This window comes from Alnus glutinosa, chromosome 8 (assembly GCF_958979055.1).
Source record: "Alnus glutinosa chromosome 8, dhAlnGlut1.1, whole genome shotgun sequence".
Taxonomy (NCBI): Eukaryota; Viridiplantae; Streptophyta; class Magnoliopsida; order Fagales; family Betulaceae; genus Alnus; species Alnus glutinosa.
This window is the reverse complement of record NC_084893.1, coordinates 7,801,889-7,818,334: the sequence shown is the minus strand read 5'-3', so window position 1 is coordinate 7,818,334 and position 16,446 is coordinate 7,801,889. Positions and strand designations below refer to the sequence as shown.

Below are 16,446 nucleotides of genomic sequence, written 5' to 3'. Positions count from 1 at the left end.
TCTCTCACCTATGACCTATATAACTCACTCCCTCTCCAACCTCCTTCTTTCCCTCCTATTTCCCCCCAAATAAAAAACCCTAGAAACATCTTCTTCACTCACAGCTCAAATTCCACCTCCCATTTCAAATTCCTTTGCAGTTCCTCTAGATTCCAGTGGAAAATTCAATTATCTTAGGCTTCCTCTTCCCTCTCAGTTGTCATTTCCCGGAAATTCTGCAACCAACTTTTTCCCCCAATAACAATTCTTTAAATTCGAATTCCAAGTTTTTCTATATTTACCTCATCTGATCATTGATTTATGGAATACCCAGTTCGATTTCACTAATTATGAGCGTCTATCATCGGGGAATTTGGCATTTTGTTGTATAAATTAAAGGAGAGTCCTTGTGCTTTTTTGGGTTTGTAACATTTGGGTTTTGGTGGAATATTTGATTCTTTTTGTTGTTGTTGTTGTTGTTGTAATTATTGTTTTTTGGAGTGAAAGAAAATTTTGGGTGTTTGATCAAAGTGGGGATGGAGAACAGTGGAGAAGTAATAGATGATCAGGGCTCAGGATGGTTCCAAGTGAAAAAGGTGTCGCTTTTTATTCATTTTATTTCATTAAATTCATAAGCATTTTTCTAATTTAGTGTGTTTTCATTTTTCCTTCTTTTATAGAAAAAAAAGTTATATTTAGCTGCCGTTCGGTTTCTTAGAAAGCTGGGAAATAGGAAAAGAAAACAGAATTTTGAGACTTCTTAAGGCATGCAAATGGTTGAATTAGACTTAGTTGAGCGAGTTGTTTTGATTTACTTTTCTTTCTAGCATTTTCCCGGCAACCACACAGATCGCATTCTGGAAAACTTTGGTTGTGATCATCTCATTAACTAATCCAGCGTGAATGATCGTCTTTTGCACTTGCTACTTACGAAATTTCGTTAGGAAACCGCTTCAGGCGAAATTAGTGAGAGGCATTTGAAATGGCGTTTATTTCCAAGGAACATAATTGCGCGGTAGTTTTGCTATCTTCTGTCGAGATTACGCTCTCCGTAGCTGAGAAGTATTTATTATATATTTTTTTTGCATATGCCTTCTTTTCTTCTTTTGTTTCCCCAATTCTCTACTTGTTTGCATTATTAAATATATCAGGTTTCATATGATTTTCAAGTCTTATTTTTTAGTTGTATTTTCTTTCCCATTTCTTCTTGTCCAGAAGCATAGAAGCAGTTCAAAGTTCTCTCTACAGAGTTGGGTTGGGGGTTTTTCAGGAAAGAATGCTTCTAATTGTTTGCATTCTCAGCCCTCATTGAATGAAAATCGGGGAAATTCAAGTGGCAAGCGCAGATCCCAGCTTCCAAAGGCAGGGGCAAATCGTGCTGTAAGTAGCCAGGTTGGTGTTGTAAATTCTACTCCTGTCTTGAATGAAGACGAAAAGAGCGTCGCCCTCCTCGACAAATTTGTAGTTGAGCAAGATACTAAGAGTCACATTTCACTTCCATTCTCTGTTACGATTTCTAATGGTGGAACTGGAGATACTGAGAAAGCTCCTCAAAGGGATAAGCCTGATGTGGTTCACAAAATCAAGTGGGGTGATCTAGAGGATGATGCTTTGCTACTGCATCATGAAAACACTGTTGGAGCGGGAATCAAGTTTGGTGATATTGAGAATGATAATCTGGTCAGCTCTAGGAAGAACGTGAATAATCATGTTTTGGTTTCCTCTGTTACTTCTTGTGCTAACCCCCAAGAAAACAATGTGGTGGCTGCTGCAGATGCAAATATATGTGGAAATGAGGTTTCTGAAGAGAGCCGTGAAGAGGTTAATGAAATATCTCTAGAAGATGCAGAAGTACCAGTTCTGAATGATAAAAAGGTTGACCCAGGTGGTGAAGTTTCAAACTGCAAGGATATTCACACTGAGCACGTCAAACCAGTGAACGCTGATTGTTCAAGTACTGGATTTCCATCTGCTGAAGAGGCAGGGGCAGTGGTCAAACTTCAGGCGCCTGTTATTATACCAAAGTCAGGCGATTCAGATATTTCTGAAGTACCAGGGACAAATGAGGGTTCTAGCACAGCAGCAAGTGCCCAAATTTCCGAGTTAGTTCCATCCAAAGAGAGTGAACCTGAAATTACAGGAGATTCTAGCCTCACAGCCCCTATTGAAGACCAGGGAGGTCGATCGGATAGTACAGTACACGATGATATGTCAAACATACAGATTATTAATGCCCTTGGAGAGGGTGAAACAGGTGAAAGCAAAGAAAGGTTTAGGCAGCGACTTTGGTGCTTTCTCTTTGAGAATCTTAATAGGTCTGTGGATGAACTTTATCTTCTTTGCGAACTAGAATGTGATACTGAGCAGATGGAAGAGGCCATTCTTGTTCTTGAAGAGGCTGCGTCTGATTTTAAAGAGCTAAAAACTAGAGTGGAGGAGTTTGAGAATGTGAAAAGGTCCTCTCCTCAGCTAATTGATGGGGCACCAATCACATTGAAGAGTGACCATCGCAGGCCACATGCTCTTTCATGGGAGGTAAACATGCTCACATTTTCGTTTGGTCTTAGCTTTTAATGGTCATGTTGCTGTAAATTCTGTCAATAAATAACACTGAATGTCAAATTTTGGTGTTCCTGCACTTCACCTTTCAAAAAATTTTATTCACATTTTTGTTTTGGAGATGGGTTCATTCAGCGCTATTCTGATGGTCCTCTTACTCTTGCTCCCCCCCTCCCCCTTTCAGGCTCTATTGGGAATAATTTGTATAAATTGGAAACAAGGGACTAAAGATACTTAGTAGAAGATGAAATATAAAATTTGACAACGATAGCTTTTCACTGTTCTTTATATTAAATGAATCTCTTCTAGGTTTTTTATGCTGAGTTTAAAATCCTCAGAAGGATCAGAAGAAAACATGATCATTTTGCATTTTTATTAAAGAAATTATTGTTGACATCATATACTTATTATAATTCAGTGTCTTATGCCAATAATTTCCATTCTGATGTTGATTGTCTTTGCCAAAAATTTGCAAGCAAAATCTTATATATGAGTTGTATGAAATTTCCTACAAACCGGTTTGTAGGAAATTTCTGTCCATTGTAATTTGGCATCATCCATTTACTATTCCTGAGCTCAATAATTCATCCTTTCTGAGTTCAAAAGCACCATTGGCATGTTAAGACTAGGGCACTTAGAAGGGAATGGGTAATGATTGTGTGAAGAAGATGCACTTTGCTTCTGTGGTGCAGTTGATGAAGACATTGCATGTGCTTGTGCCAACCACTATAGTGCAAAATACTTATCAAAACCATTACACAGCAACATAACTTTTCAAAAACCATTGTAAGGAAATATGGCTCACTTAAAGTTCACATATTGAAAAAGTTTTATCAAGAGTGGTGCATTTAGCCATATACTCTCATATATCATTTGATTCATTTCTGATATTATGTGCCTGTTTACTTACTTGAGCTGTGGTTGTGGAAAAGAGCAAGCATTAGTTTCAAGCATCATACCATGATTTTGATAAATTAGTCTTTGTTGGAGTAAGGTCCATTATGCTTTCCTTGGAATGATAAAAATATTTATCTTAATTTATTTATTTTCGTAAGGTAAAAGGGTTGGTCACTTCATGTTGAGTGCAGGTGCGAAGAATGACCACTTCACCGCACAAAGCAGAGATACTGTCTTCATCTCTTGAGGCTTTTAAGAAAATTCAACAAGAAAGAGCTAGTATGTGTACAGCTAATGATGTGAAAATTCTGGGACCCGACTGTCCTAATTTTCAGTCTGGTGATAATCTGCATAAATCAGCTGGGAAAAGTGATGTAACATCCAATTCCAAATATTCGCAAATAAAGTCAAGAAAACAGAATGGAAGTTCAGATTACATTCAAGGGAATCTGAGTGGAGAAAAGCAGAATACTGAGTCAGACAGGTCCTGCAAGGTGAACTTCGTACAAAATGGACGTGTCCCTCTCCAGAACTCATCCTCTTCCGAAATTAGTTCATCTAGGCCACCTCTTAGAGATAGTTCTGCTGCTTCTGCTTCTGGAAAGAGTAAGAGAGACCAACTGGGAACTGAAGCAGATAGACTGCTTCCTAAGAAAGAAAAAATGTTGGTAGAAAGCGGTGTTGACCAAAACCTCAAATCTGCGGAACATTTTAAGAGACAAATTCCTCTTTCAGAAAAAGATAAGGAAAAGAGGAATGCAGCTCCACGGAAATCCATGGATGCTTGGAAAGAGAAGAGGAACTGGGAGGAAATACTTTCATCTCCTTTCCGTGTCTCTTCCCGTGTTTCACATTCGCCAGGTATGAGCAGAAAAAGTGTGGAGCGTGCACGCATATTGCATGACAAACTAATGTCTCCTGAGAAGAAGAAGAAGAGAACTGCTATGGATCTGAAAAGGGAAGCAGAAGAAAAGCATGCCCGGGCAATGAGAATAAGAAATGAGCTGGAGAATGAAAGAGTTCAAAAGCTTCAGCGTAACTCAGAAAAATTAAATCGGGTTAATGAATGGCAGGCTGTCCGCAATATGAAATTACGAGAAGGAATGTATGCTCGCCACCAACGTGGTGAATCTCGGCATGAAGCTTATCTAGCTCAAGTTGCGAAGAGAGCTGGTGATGAAAGCAGTAAAGTTAACGAGGTTCGTTTTATTACTTCTTTAAATGAAGAAAATAAAAAACATATGTTGCGCCAGAAGCTTCATGATTCAGAGTTGAGGAGAGCCGAAAAACTTCAAGTGATAAAATCGAAACAAAAGGAGGACATGGCTAGAGAAGAGGCTGTTTTAGAACGCAGGAAACTCATTGAAGCTGAAAAATTACAACGCCTTGCTGAAACACAACGGAAAAAAGAAGAGGCTCAAGTTAGAAGAGAAGAGGAACGCAAAGCATCCAGTGCAGCGCGTGAAGCAAGGGCCATGGAACAGCTGCGGAGAAAGGAGGAAAGAGCAAAAGCCCAGCAAGAGGAAGCTGAACTTCTGGCCCAGAAATTAGCTGAGCGACTTAGTGAAAGTGAACAACGTCGCAAGTTTTACCTGGAGCAAATACGGGAGAGAGCTTCTATGGATTTCAGAGATCAATCTTCACCTTTACTGCGCCGATCTTTAAACAAGGATGTGCAGGGTAGATCTACACCAACCAACAACAGTGAAGAATATCAAGCAAGCAGTGTCTCAGGTTTAGGGGGTTCTGCTCTTGCAATGGGCAATGTTACATTGCAACATTCACTGAAGCGAAGGATTAAAAGAATTAGACAGAGGCTTATGGCTCTTAAATATGAATTTCCTGAGCCTCATGTTGGTGCTGAAAATGCTGGTATTGGATATAGAACAGCCATGGGAACTGCAAGAATGAAAATTGGGAGGTGGCTCCAAGAACTTCAAAGACTAAGGCAAGCTAGAAAAGAAGGGGCTACAAGTATAGGGTTAATAATTGCAGAAATGATGAAGGTAATATTTGAAATTATTGGTCTAGCGATTAAGAGTATTTTTAACACTATAAAGCATGTCATGTGATGATTATGATGTTTCAAGTTGGGTACGTTAAATTGTTGAGGTCTGAGTTTTAGAGTGGAAATTCTCTCATTTTTGTATCATATTACAAAATTGACTCTTTAGCGGTCTAGTACTTTCCAGATAGCACTTCATGAACTAATAGCTTTTTTACTTTGTGGGATTATGGGCTAAAATGCTTTTCTACTCTTCCAGATGTACACTTTTTTTCTTTTGGCATCTATCATGAGGTTGACTGTACCCTTGAAATATGGATTATTCAATATGATCATTTTTTGCTAGATTTGAGATTCTATAGAGTTCAAACTTACTTTTGGCAGCTCCTTTTATTCAACCCCTTGCTGTTTATAGCTGACACAAGTTATCCTTCATAGGACATCACTCACAATTTGTCATCTGATCAATGTATGCATTAATTCCCAATGAAGATTGTGTTGTAATATATACACATTACAGTGTTTTGGTTTTGCTTCACTTTGTAAGCTTTTGTTAATTCACAATTTGTTGATTGTGGTTTAATAAATGCGGTCCTTATTTTTTGTGATCAGTATTTCGAGGGAAAGGATCCTGAGCTGCAAGCTTCTCGCCAAGCTGGTTTACTTGATTTTATAGCTTCGGCTTTGCCTGCTTCTCATACATCAAAACCTGAAGGTTGCCAGGTGACAATACACCTTTTGAAACTTCTTAGGGTGGTTCTATCTGTGCCTGCAAACAGGAGTTATTTTGTCGCACAGAATCTTTTACCCCCAATCATCCCAATGCTATCGGCAGCCCTCGAGAACTATATAAAGATTGCTGCCTCTTTAAATGTCCCTGGTAATATGAACTTGCCAATGAGTAAAACATCAAGTGAAAATTTTGAATCAACCTCTGAAGTTCTAGATGGTTTTTTATGGACTGTTACGACAATAATTGGCCATATAAGCTCTGATGAACGACAACTCCAAATGCGGGATGGCTTGCTGGAGCTATTGGTTGCCTACCAAGTTATTCACCGGCTGCGAGATCTCTTTGCACTTTATGATCGGCCCCAGGTGGAAGGGTCACCGTTTCCTTCTTCTATTCACTTAAGTATATATCTGTTGGTAGTTTTAACGTCAAGACCTCAGACCAATAGTTCCATTGACTGGGAATCTTGTTCTAGTGAAGCAGTGCAGGGAAATGAAAGTCGAGAAGCTAAACTTGCAGAGTCTGCTGATTCTGGAAATTCTGCTGTAACTAACTCCTGTGGAGATTATAGACCTCCATTGTCGGTGCTAAATGGTGGCACAGTTGTCTATCTACCAGATGTACCAGAGGATAGACCATTAGATGACTTGTGTGAGATAAATAAAAAGGATGGGTCAGTATCCTTGGGCGAGGATGGTGGAAATGAGCATACTGACAGTTCAGTTGAGACAAGGAATGCCAACACAGGCAAGATGGATATTCCAGCTGAAACTCAAATTGAGGATATTGTGGAGCCTATTGTAGCTCAGAAGGATGAGAAACACTCAGTCGTTGCAGAACAAAAGAATGAAAACATTTTGAGCTTGGAGCAACCAGTAGCATTTCTTCTTTCTGCCATATCCGAAACAGGGCTTGTCAGTCTCCCTTCTTTGTTAACAGCTGTGTTACTGCAGGCAAACAATAGATTGTCCTCTGAACAGGTAACTTTGCTGACTTGGAAAAGTTGCTACAACTGCATGTGAAGTTGTAGAATGCTTTTTCTCCCCTTCTTTTTGGTGGTGGGTTTCTTTTAAATTTTTGGGGCACATAGTTGTTAGTAATTAAAATGAACAGGAATTTTCAGGGCGAGTAATGCTGTTATGATTAAGCTTTTATCTACTGTTCTAATATATTTCACCTCAAAATTGGTGGTAAGGCTCCCTACTCGTAACATGACAATTCCCAGAGTTACAATTTTTTGGCTAATCAGTATTTGTAGAACTTTTTTTTTTTTCCTGAGTCAAATAGCTTGTCGGCCATTACTGGTCTCACCTAAGTGAGCTCCTGGGAAGGGTGGCTTGGATATAGTCCTAACCTTAGTAGTTTATGCATGAGTGGCTGTTATGAAGACTTGAACCCATGCACCCACTGGAGACTTTTGCCATTGCACCAGACAATGGTCCCTAGAACTTCTTTCTCAAGTAATCTAAGAAACCTATGTTGAAATAACTTTGCAGGCCTCATATGTCCTTCCATCTAATTTTGAAGAAGTGGCAACTGGAGTGCTGAAGGTGTTGAACAATTTGGCTCTTTTGGACCTTAAATTCATGCAAAGAATGCTAGTAAGTTAGTTGCTACCGCTTATCACTGTGGGATTATTGTTTTGATGATGGTGGCATCTCAAAGTTAACTTTTTTATGATTCTCTTTAAATTCTTTTGTTGTTGTTGTTGTTTTTTTTTTTTTTTTTTTTTGGCAATATTAATCTCTAATAAACTCTCTTGCACTGAGCTAGAGAGTTTATTCAAGATTAATATTGCCAAAAAAAAAAAAAAACAACAACAACAACAACTCTCTTGCACTGAGTTTGGGCGATATGTTAAAATATTTTTCTTCTTATCAAATAAACTCTCTTGCACTGAGCTGACTCTTATTTCCTTCCTTGCTTTGCTCACAGGCTAGGCCAGACCTGAAGATGGAATTTTTCCATTTGATGAGTTTCCTTCTTTCCCATTGCAGCAGCAAGTGGAAAGTAGCTAGTGATCAGGTAACTTTTTGCATGCCACTGTTTCTGAATACACGGACATAAAATACAACCAAGGTTAAATTGGTCCTTGTGGTTTTGAAGTTTTTTTTAAGGGAAAAATGTTAAACTACTAAGGACCAATTTAACATTTTTCCCTTAAAAAAAAAAAGTTGGTCCTTGTGGTTTTGAAGTTTTGACAAATAACTCCCAGTGACCAACACTCCTTGGGATAAGCAAAAAAAAAAGGTCCCTGCCATTAGAAAAGTTAATAAAATCCGTTAATATGCTACATCAGAACCAATCATATTGTGACACGTGTTGCTTACAACAAAAATAAAAATAAACTATTAAAAACCCAAAGATAAAAAAAAAAAATAAAAAAAAATAAAAAAAAAAAAAGAAAGAAAAAAGAAGAAAAAAAATGGAGGGTGGTGGTCGAGTCCCGACCTCAAGATTCTAAACCATTGGCACCGAGTCCCATTAATTCTTCAAGCACTCAATTCCTCCTTGACAACATAAATTTCAAACTTCCATCGTCAAACGCCAAATTACTTAAACAACCAATTGCATTTTCTTACGCCACAAAAGTCCTTGAACCCACAACCTCAATAAGCACTGGAATAGCAATGTCCTCTATGAAAGTTTGCTTGATTTCAGAAAACTTAGAAAGATTGCGCAAAAGCCCAGTTGCATAAGCCCCATCTAGAGAGTGTGTGCTAGTGTCTTGAATTTTGATGGCTGTTGGGCGGAGCAGGACATGAATAGTAAAACGATGGTGCTTGTGCTTGTGTTTGCTGTGCTTAAGATATGGCCATTGGATTGTTCGACAATTTGTTTTTTTTTTTTACATAAGTGATTGTTGGACAAAATGAATGGTACGTTTTGGTCAAAGTCATCTTTTGTATTTTTGTTATCTATATATATAAAATTATATATATTGTAAGTAACATGGATCACAATATGAGTGGTGCTAATGTGACATATTAACAGATTCTGTGGACTTTTTTTAAAGGTAGGGACCTATTTGTCTTTTTTTTTTTTTTTTGGCTTACCCCAGGGAGTGTTTAGTAACTTTTTAAATCCCATGGAGCTATTTGTCAAAATCCCAAACCACAGGAACCAATTTAACATTTTTCCCTTTTTTATTTTTTATTTTATTTCTATTCTCTTAAGTATTTAAGAATGACCTAGATGGACATTTAAAATTAATTTGTGGATTTCCATATTATGCATGGTTCTTAGATTAACAGGGTAATCTTCCATGCAACAACTTATGGCCCTTCTTTTGTCATTCCTTTTATGCTTATCTTAATGTTGTTTGTCTTTTGGTTTAGTCACTGTTTCTATCCACTGTTTTCTCTATTTTAATGCTTTTAGAGAGCTGGTTGCTATGGAGAGAGAGAGAGAGAGAGAGAGAGAGAGAGAGAGAGAGAGAGAGAGTTTCATATCAGCATAACTGATAAGTATTTGCGGCCTTGTAGATTCTGGAAAAATTCTTATGATTCCTGACTGAATCATAACTGTGAGATTATCTTTATTCAAAATTGTTTTTCCCTTCCCTCCTTTCCTAGTATTATCAATTGAATAAACCTAGCACCAAATTCTAACAGACTGAATCATAATTTTAAGATTAGCTTTATTCAAAATTGTTTTTCCCTTCCCTCCTTTCCTAGTATTATCAATTGAATACACCTAGCACCAAATTCTAACAGTGAAAACATAATTAGATGCGACTGATACTCCAAATGATGGGGAGATTTTATATCATGGTGCTATACATATTATTGACGTTGTTAGTTCTTTTGTTTATTACACTTGCTATAGAATAGCTTGGTGCGAAATGTGGAAGAATAATGGGAGAGGTGACTATCATCTCCACATGCTTAGGAAATAAATAGAAGACTATCATCTTCACTTGCATAGACATGTGATATTCCCTTGGCTTGTAAATGTAAACCATTCCATGTCTATATATATCTTTTGTTTTTTTGTTGGGAGGGGTGTATTGGGTATTGTCTTTTTGTTTTCACCAGTAAAATTTTCTTATAGTTTATGGCTCACCACTACCATTAGGGGGGGAGTGGGCGCAGTTGGGTTGTGGTATATATGGAGTTTCAATCGCATTGTTTCATGGGATTAGATGAAGGAATTTATGTGTGTAGTATTCAGGGCAGCCCTCACTAAATGCCTGCTCATTTCTGTAATGTGGCTCAGGTTGGTTTGCTTCTTCTTGAATCTCTATTGCTTCTTAGTCACTTTGCTTTGTTCCATTCGGGGAATCAAGCTGTCCTCCGATGGGGAAAGAGTCCTACAGTTCTTCACAAGGTAAGTGGAACCTTTTGCAGAATTTCCCTTGTATCTTAATATTATATATATATAGATATTGACAAAAACTAATGGTTGAGCCGGAGGACAGGTTTGCGATCTGCCTTTTGTGTTCTTCAGTGACCCTGATTTGATGCCTGTCTTGGCTGGAACACTTGTTGCTGTCTGTTATGGGTGTGAGCAGAACAAGGGTTTGGTTCAGCAAGAAATCAGTATAGATATGCTACTCTCCTTGTTACAATCGTGCAGAAATGTTTTGCCTTGTGTTCAGTCCAGTTCTGGTTTTGAAAATTCCCCAGCAGATTATTCTGGTGAAAATAATCAACTGGGTCCTGAACTTAGAAGGCCTCAATCAGACAGTCTCCTTAGATCTATCCGCTACAATGCCAGAAGCACTAGGGTTTATTTGGGAAAGGCAGGCAGTTTGGGAAATGGCGTTAGAAGTGGCAAGATGAGAAACCAACGAGATGTCAAAACAACAAAGACTAGTGAAGAAATAATAGCTCCGAAGCAAAATCTACTGGCTTCAGAAACTTCCACTGTAATGCTGTACTGTAGATTCCCTAGTAGCTTTATTGATAGAGCGGAGCAGTTCTTTTCTGCTGGCACCCCCAATATGGGTGATGAAGCATGAGTTCAACAGCAACACAACTTTTCATTATTTTCAGACGTCTTCCAAAATTTTCTGGGGTTGACTTAGATATTCCACAGGAGTTTCCACTCAAGATGCTGGAGGCAGGCATTGACTTAGCCATTATTATGAGTCATTAGCATTACAGACAGACAAGAGCTTTTTTTGGGACAACTCTTTTAGGGTGACACTCAAAAGAAATTTCTCAAGATGAATTTTGTGGGTTTATTTGGAGGATCACAACCAAGTTTTGTATTATAGGTGAGAATCCAGTGATTTGTAATATAGCTACATTGTATCCTAAAATTAATTCACCTATTTATATACAGTTGAATGTCCAAAGGACACAAGTTCTTTATTATTCTAGTTTATATACCGTTGACCCAAATCAGGATAATCTTTCTTGTAAATTCTCTCCTTAAAAACTGAAGCTTTATTACATGAGAGGTAAAATGAGGCAGTAAGAATTGCATGCAAATAGTTACCTTTCATTTTGGCCTCATTTTTATAAAATTCTCGAGAATGGGGCAAAAAGAGTAATTGTAAAAGTCTCTCATGTGTCACTATTCTGTCTCTTCAAAAATGAGGTGGCTTTTAAAATTATTATTTGATCAAAATTTAATAATGATCAATTACAAGTTCAATGATGACTTTAAAAGGCATCTCATTTTTAGAGTGACACAAGAGTGATTTTTAACATTTTTGATTACAAAATAGAGTGGGAGCAATTACGCATCTTGGTGAACTAGTAACATACAAATTGAATCTCAAAATAGAGTGGGAGCAAAACCGTTGCACATGTTCAAATTCACGTTAGTAAATTGAATTGATTTTTGAAATTAAATTATAAGTAGTCATTGAAGTCCTTAAAGGGTAGTTCAATCGGTTGGGAACCACGCCTCATGAAGCGGAGGTCACTAGTTTAAATTCCTCTTCCCCTCTTGTGTGGACATGTCAAAAAAAGAAAAAAAAATTAGTCATCGAAGAGAAGCACGGTAATTAGAAGATGAATAGTTAAATTAGAAGTTAAAGGAACCCAATTATTCTAATGACAATAATAAGCATTTGCACTAAAGAAAAAATTGTTAAATAGTATACTAAAAATAATAATATTACCTCCTAATAACCAAAATTTACCATTTTGAATAGTTTTAGCCAGTGACAAATGCGTTTCTAGGCTAGCAGGGGCGGCTCCTGCTGAAAATTAAAAAAAAAAAAAAAAAGATCTTCCTGGGATATGCATAAATAATAAATTTCTCCCTATCGTGTCAATCATAATATATATTATTTCACTAGAGTTTGTGTTTTTATTAATCTAGAATCTCTTTGGAAATAAACTATTTGTTTTGAAACTGATATTTTGGATGTCCCAGCTTGTTAGGTTCCACACTAGAATTGGGTTTAAGGCTGTACAAGAAGTGAGTGGGTTCGACAATGGGAGATTATGGCCACTTGTTGGTTTAGGGAGGTACTGGTACCCTTGTTTGCTCTGAAAATTTTACGAAGAAAACTCTTTTAACTATTTCTTTGCACTCGATGTGAGAAAAGCAGGCATGTCAAGTGGGAAAGCTTTCCACTTGCAATTCCCCAATCTAAAACTTTAGTACAGGCACCACAGTGAAACTACCCCAAACATAAACATTGTTTATCATCATTCAATTGAACATGGTGTCATGGTGTATCCTAAAGTGGTATAATTGTTACATCAAAAATTAAAAAGCCAATTCCCCAATCTAAAAACCTTAAAGATTCAGCCCAGTCAGCCAAAAAGAATCCAAGTCTGCTATGCCTCCTATCTAACATTTCATTATCCCCCTCAACTCAAAATGTGAAATCTGATAAATCAAAAACCAAGGCATCCACTAATCTAATAATTCTAATACTCCTTTGCCTATTTCCTCTGGAAGGTGTCTGCTGCCATATCATTCAGAGTCTCAATGGCAGAGAACCAAAGCTGACCAGCATCATAACCCAATACCGATTCAATATCAAGGAGAGGACTAGCATCAAAGAGAGCGTTAACTTCCTCCAAAGTCATCATTTCATTGGTAGAATACTCTTGTCTGTCATCCTCCCAAAAACAGTTTGAAATGGCATTAGATTCTTCTTCAATGTTACAGCACCCATTATTTGCTTCTGACTGCAGTGTACTACTTGGAATGGCAGCTTCAGTGAGTACTGCAGCATACAAAGTATTACTTCTCAATTCATCCTCGTTTCTCACGCTTATATCCTTAGCTACAAAGGCTTCAGAATAGTTTGATGTAATGGCAGAATCAGAATATGCCGGAGTTGCTGTCAAACATATGCTTGATGAGGTTGTGGCTGAACAATAATCTGGAAAGTTAAGGCAGCACGAGAACCGTACATTGCTCTTGCAGCTTTATCATAAGACAAGGAAACATCAACGGCATTTTCAAAAGTATCAAGCCATAGCCTTTTTCCCTTTAGCCCCATGTCCTTTGCCTAACACCTCTGTACTTACATGATGAGTTCTCAGGATCTCATTTTCCATTCATACATTCCTTCTTCGACCCAATACTTGGAGCTTTACAAGCTGATTTAGTCTCATTATTGTAAGAGTCGAGCTGGGCATTATGCTCTTCCCACTTGGTGAGGGTCTCAGCAACCGATAGAGTTGCATCTTGTCTACGTCGGGACTTCCTCTTCCTGCAACAACTAAACGGCAGAGACATCAAGTCAGCACCTGGATCTTTTGGAAAATTCTTCACACAGATTGTTCAATACTTAGTATTGCACAAAAAAAGAAAAGAAAAAAGCAACAATCAATTGCAACACAAACTTAAGCCCAACCCCACAACCCCACAATACAGAGCATAATAGCAGAATCGTACAAGCTACCCAAATGTTTGATTCAACTGATCATAGCTGGGAATAATTAATTCAAAAACTTTATCCCGAATAGATCGAATGGGCAAGCTTAAGCCAAAGATCAGATTATTTTGAAGCTCAGATTCGGATATGAGATTTCTAGTGAACCCCAAAAGAGATTCATGTTGCAAGAGACCGATGGTGGCGGAGAAGCGTGTTGTTCACGTGCTCCATGTGGTTGCGTGTGGTACACGCGCGACAGCAGTGGCCAGTGAATGGAAGAGAGCAGACCGGAGAAGGGAAGCCAGCCCTAATTCCAGAGAAAAACCCTAGAAATACTAAATATAACTAATTAAAAATAATTAATGTAATAAATAACTAAGTTTCCTTTTCTTGATTTATTGATTCACTTTCACACTCAATTAGTCAAAGTGCTAAAAAGTAGACAAATCGCAGACCACGTAGAGGCGCTTGCTTGTAGCCTCCGAGGGCCGAAACGACGACGGATCTTACAGAGGAGAGAGGAGGGAAGAGGAGAGGAAGAATAATATGTATTTAATTTATCAATCACACACAACCAACACAAATCACAAACCCTTTTCCCCCAAAACCTAGAAAAACCCACCATCAAGAATTTACAACAATCAAAAGAAAAATTATGGAAAATTCAACCAACCTTGAAACAGTAGCCTCCGACGAAAGGGTCATCGAAGAATCCAGACGATGAGTAACAACAGCGGTTGCGATGAACAGCGATGGTGAACGCAATTTTGTTTCTGCGCGGGAAAGAAGAACGTTGGAGAACTTCTCAGACGAAAACAATTCTTTCTGCGCAAAATAATCTGAGCTTGTTGCTCCCAGCCTGCCACGCATATTTGAAACGTTACTCCGCTTGGGTTCGGAGATTATGACACGTGTCCCTTGCTTTTTGTTACTGATGTTCCGTCCTGGCTCGCAACTCCCAAGCATTCCCTTCTCAAATTTCTGCGATTCCCTTATCTACCCTCTTCTTTAGTGTAGACACGATTATATAATAATTTGTAAAAGACCAAAAACCCTCTTCTTTAGTGTAGACACGATTAGATAATAATTTATAAAAGACCAAAAACTTTAAAAACACACACTCTCTCTCTCTCTCTCTCTCTCTCTCTCTCTCTCTCTCTCTCTCTCTCATATTGTTTGTTTCTTCTTTTATTTTATTTTTTAATCATTAATGTTAATAAGTAGCTGATTTTGACTTCTAAGGTTGTAATAAATTTCTTTTTATTGGGTTGTTTTGTTCATAGTAGATGTTATATAATATAATATAAATTTAATTTTGTAGTTTGAAACATGTGGAGTAATTGAGTAAGTCACAACGGTGTTACCATGTTAATGGAGAATTTTATATATATCAATTTCTAAGAAAGTGCCTCTAGTGGCAGAACCGAAAATTCATATTTCAGTTCGGCTCCTTCAAGCATGAATTCCTAGCTCCGCCACTGATTTTAGAGTAGCTAAAATTGTTAAATACGCCTATACTTTTCAGCAGTTTCATACTTGGTCCCATATACGTTCAATAGCTGTGCAAAAATTTTACTAACAATGGTTAGAACTAAAATTTAATAAATTAAATGGTTTTAGGGTGACTAAATATGTAGCAAGTAACATTTTATGACAGTTTTTTGTTGTTTAATGTTGATTTAATTCAATCCACCCAATCGTCACCATAGGACAGGAATCAATCAAACTGTAAATTATGTCAATGCCCTTCTCAGACTTGAAAAAGTTGTAAATACCCTTTATAAAAAATTTTAATATTTTTTCTTTTTTAAAAAATGGTTATCCAAGATAATCACTTGAAACACCATACTCTTAATGATCTTCAGCAGGGAAATTGGGCTCAGCAGGCTTCTGTGGCAGCAAACCTTGATGCTTAAATTGTTGCCACCAAGACTTGGTGCCAGCTTCATTTGCCAAAGCATCTTGCAGTCTGTCTTCTGCTTCCATTGTTGAGAGTAGAACCTGAAAGTCATCATTGCACAATTACATTATGAAGGATCATTCACTCAGAGAGAAGGGTAATCACAATTCTATTCTTTTTCAAGCATTTTTAGTTTTCTTCCGAGTTATTATAATAAGGGAAAACTTTACTTACTATCACTGATATTTCGTTATTTTTGCAATTATATCCTTAAACCTAAAAAAAAGTCAATTTAGTGTATTCATCTTTTAATTTCACTATTCCGTAAAAATTTTCCGCAAAAACCTAACAGAGGGGGTGCCAAAATTCTTAATACTCATTTTTTTTGGTAAAAAAAATAAAGAAAAAAAAATTGCAAGGATTTAGGCTTTGGTCAGGATTTAACAGAATTTACAAAACCACTCATGCTTAAATCTTTGAAATATAAATTAAAAAAAGAAGAAGATATTTTGAGAATTTTGATAGGATTTAACGAAAAATCCTAACGGATAGGTGAAATTGAAAAAAAAAAATTGAAA

At 37.4% G+C, this 16,446-nt stretch overlaps 1 protein-coding gene and 1 pseudogene across 2 annotated transcripts; one reads left to right on the top strand and one right to left on the bottom strand.

Annotated features, from left to right (window-relative positions):
* On the top strand, positions 1–11,494 carry LOC133874802 (uncharacterized). 2 transcript variants are annotated; one of them, XM_062312659.1, is made up of 8 exons: positions 1–575; positions 1,198–2,514; positions 3,627–5,441; positions 6,053–7,153; positions 7,670–7,774; positions 8,109–8,198; positions 10,392–10,502; positions 10,594–11,494. In XM_062312659.1, exons 1-8 carry the CDS (start codon positions 516–518, stop codon positions 11,134–11,136), a joined length of 5,142 nt encoding a protein of 1,713 aa, XP_062168643.1. In that variant the 5' UTR covers positions 1–515; the 3' UTR covers positions 11,137–11,494. The 2 variants fall into 2 exon arrangements, with proteins under 2 accessions (XP_062168643.1, XP_062168642.1); XM_062312658.1 differs by having other exon boundaries at positions 1,195–2,514.
* A 1,261-nt stretch (positions 11,495–12,755) lies between these two features.
* Positions 12,756–15,036, bottom strand: LOC133875805 (dehydration-responsive element-binding protein 2A-like; annotated as a pseudogene).
* Positions 15,037–16,446: the final 1,410 nt, after the last annotated feature.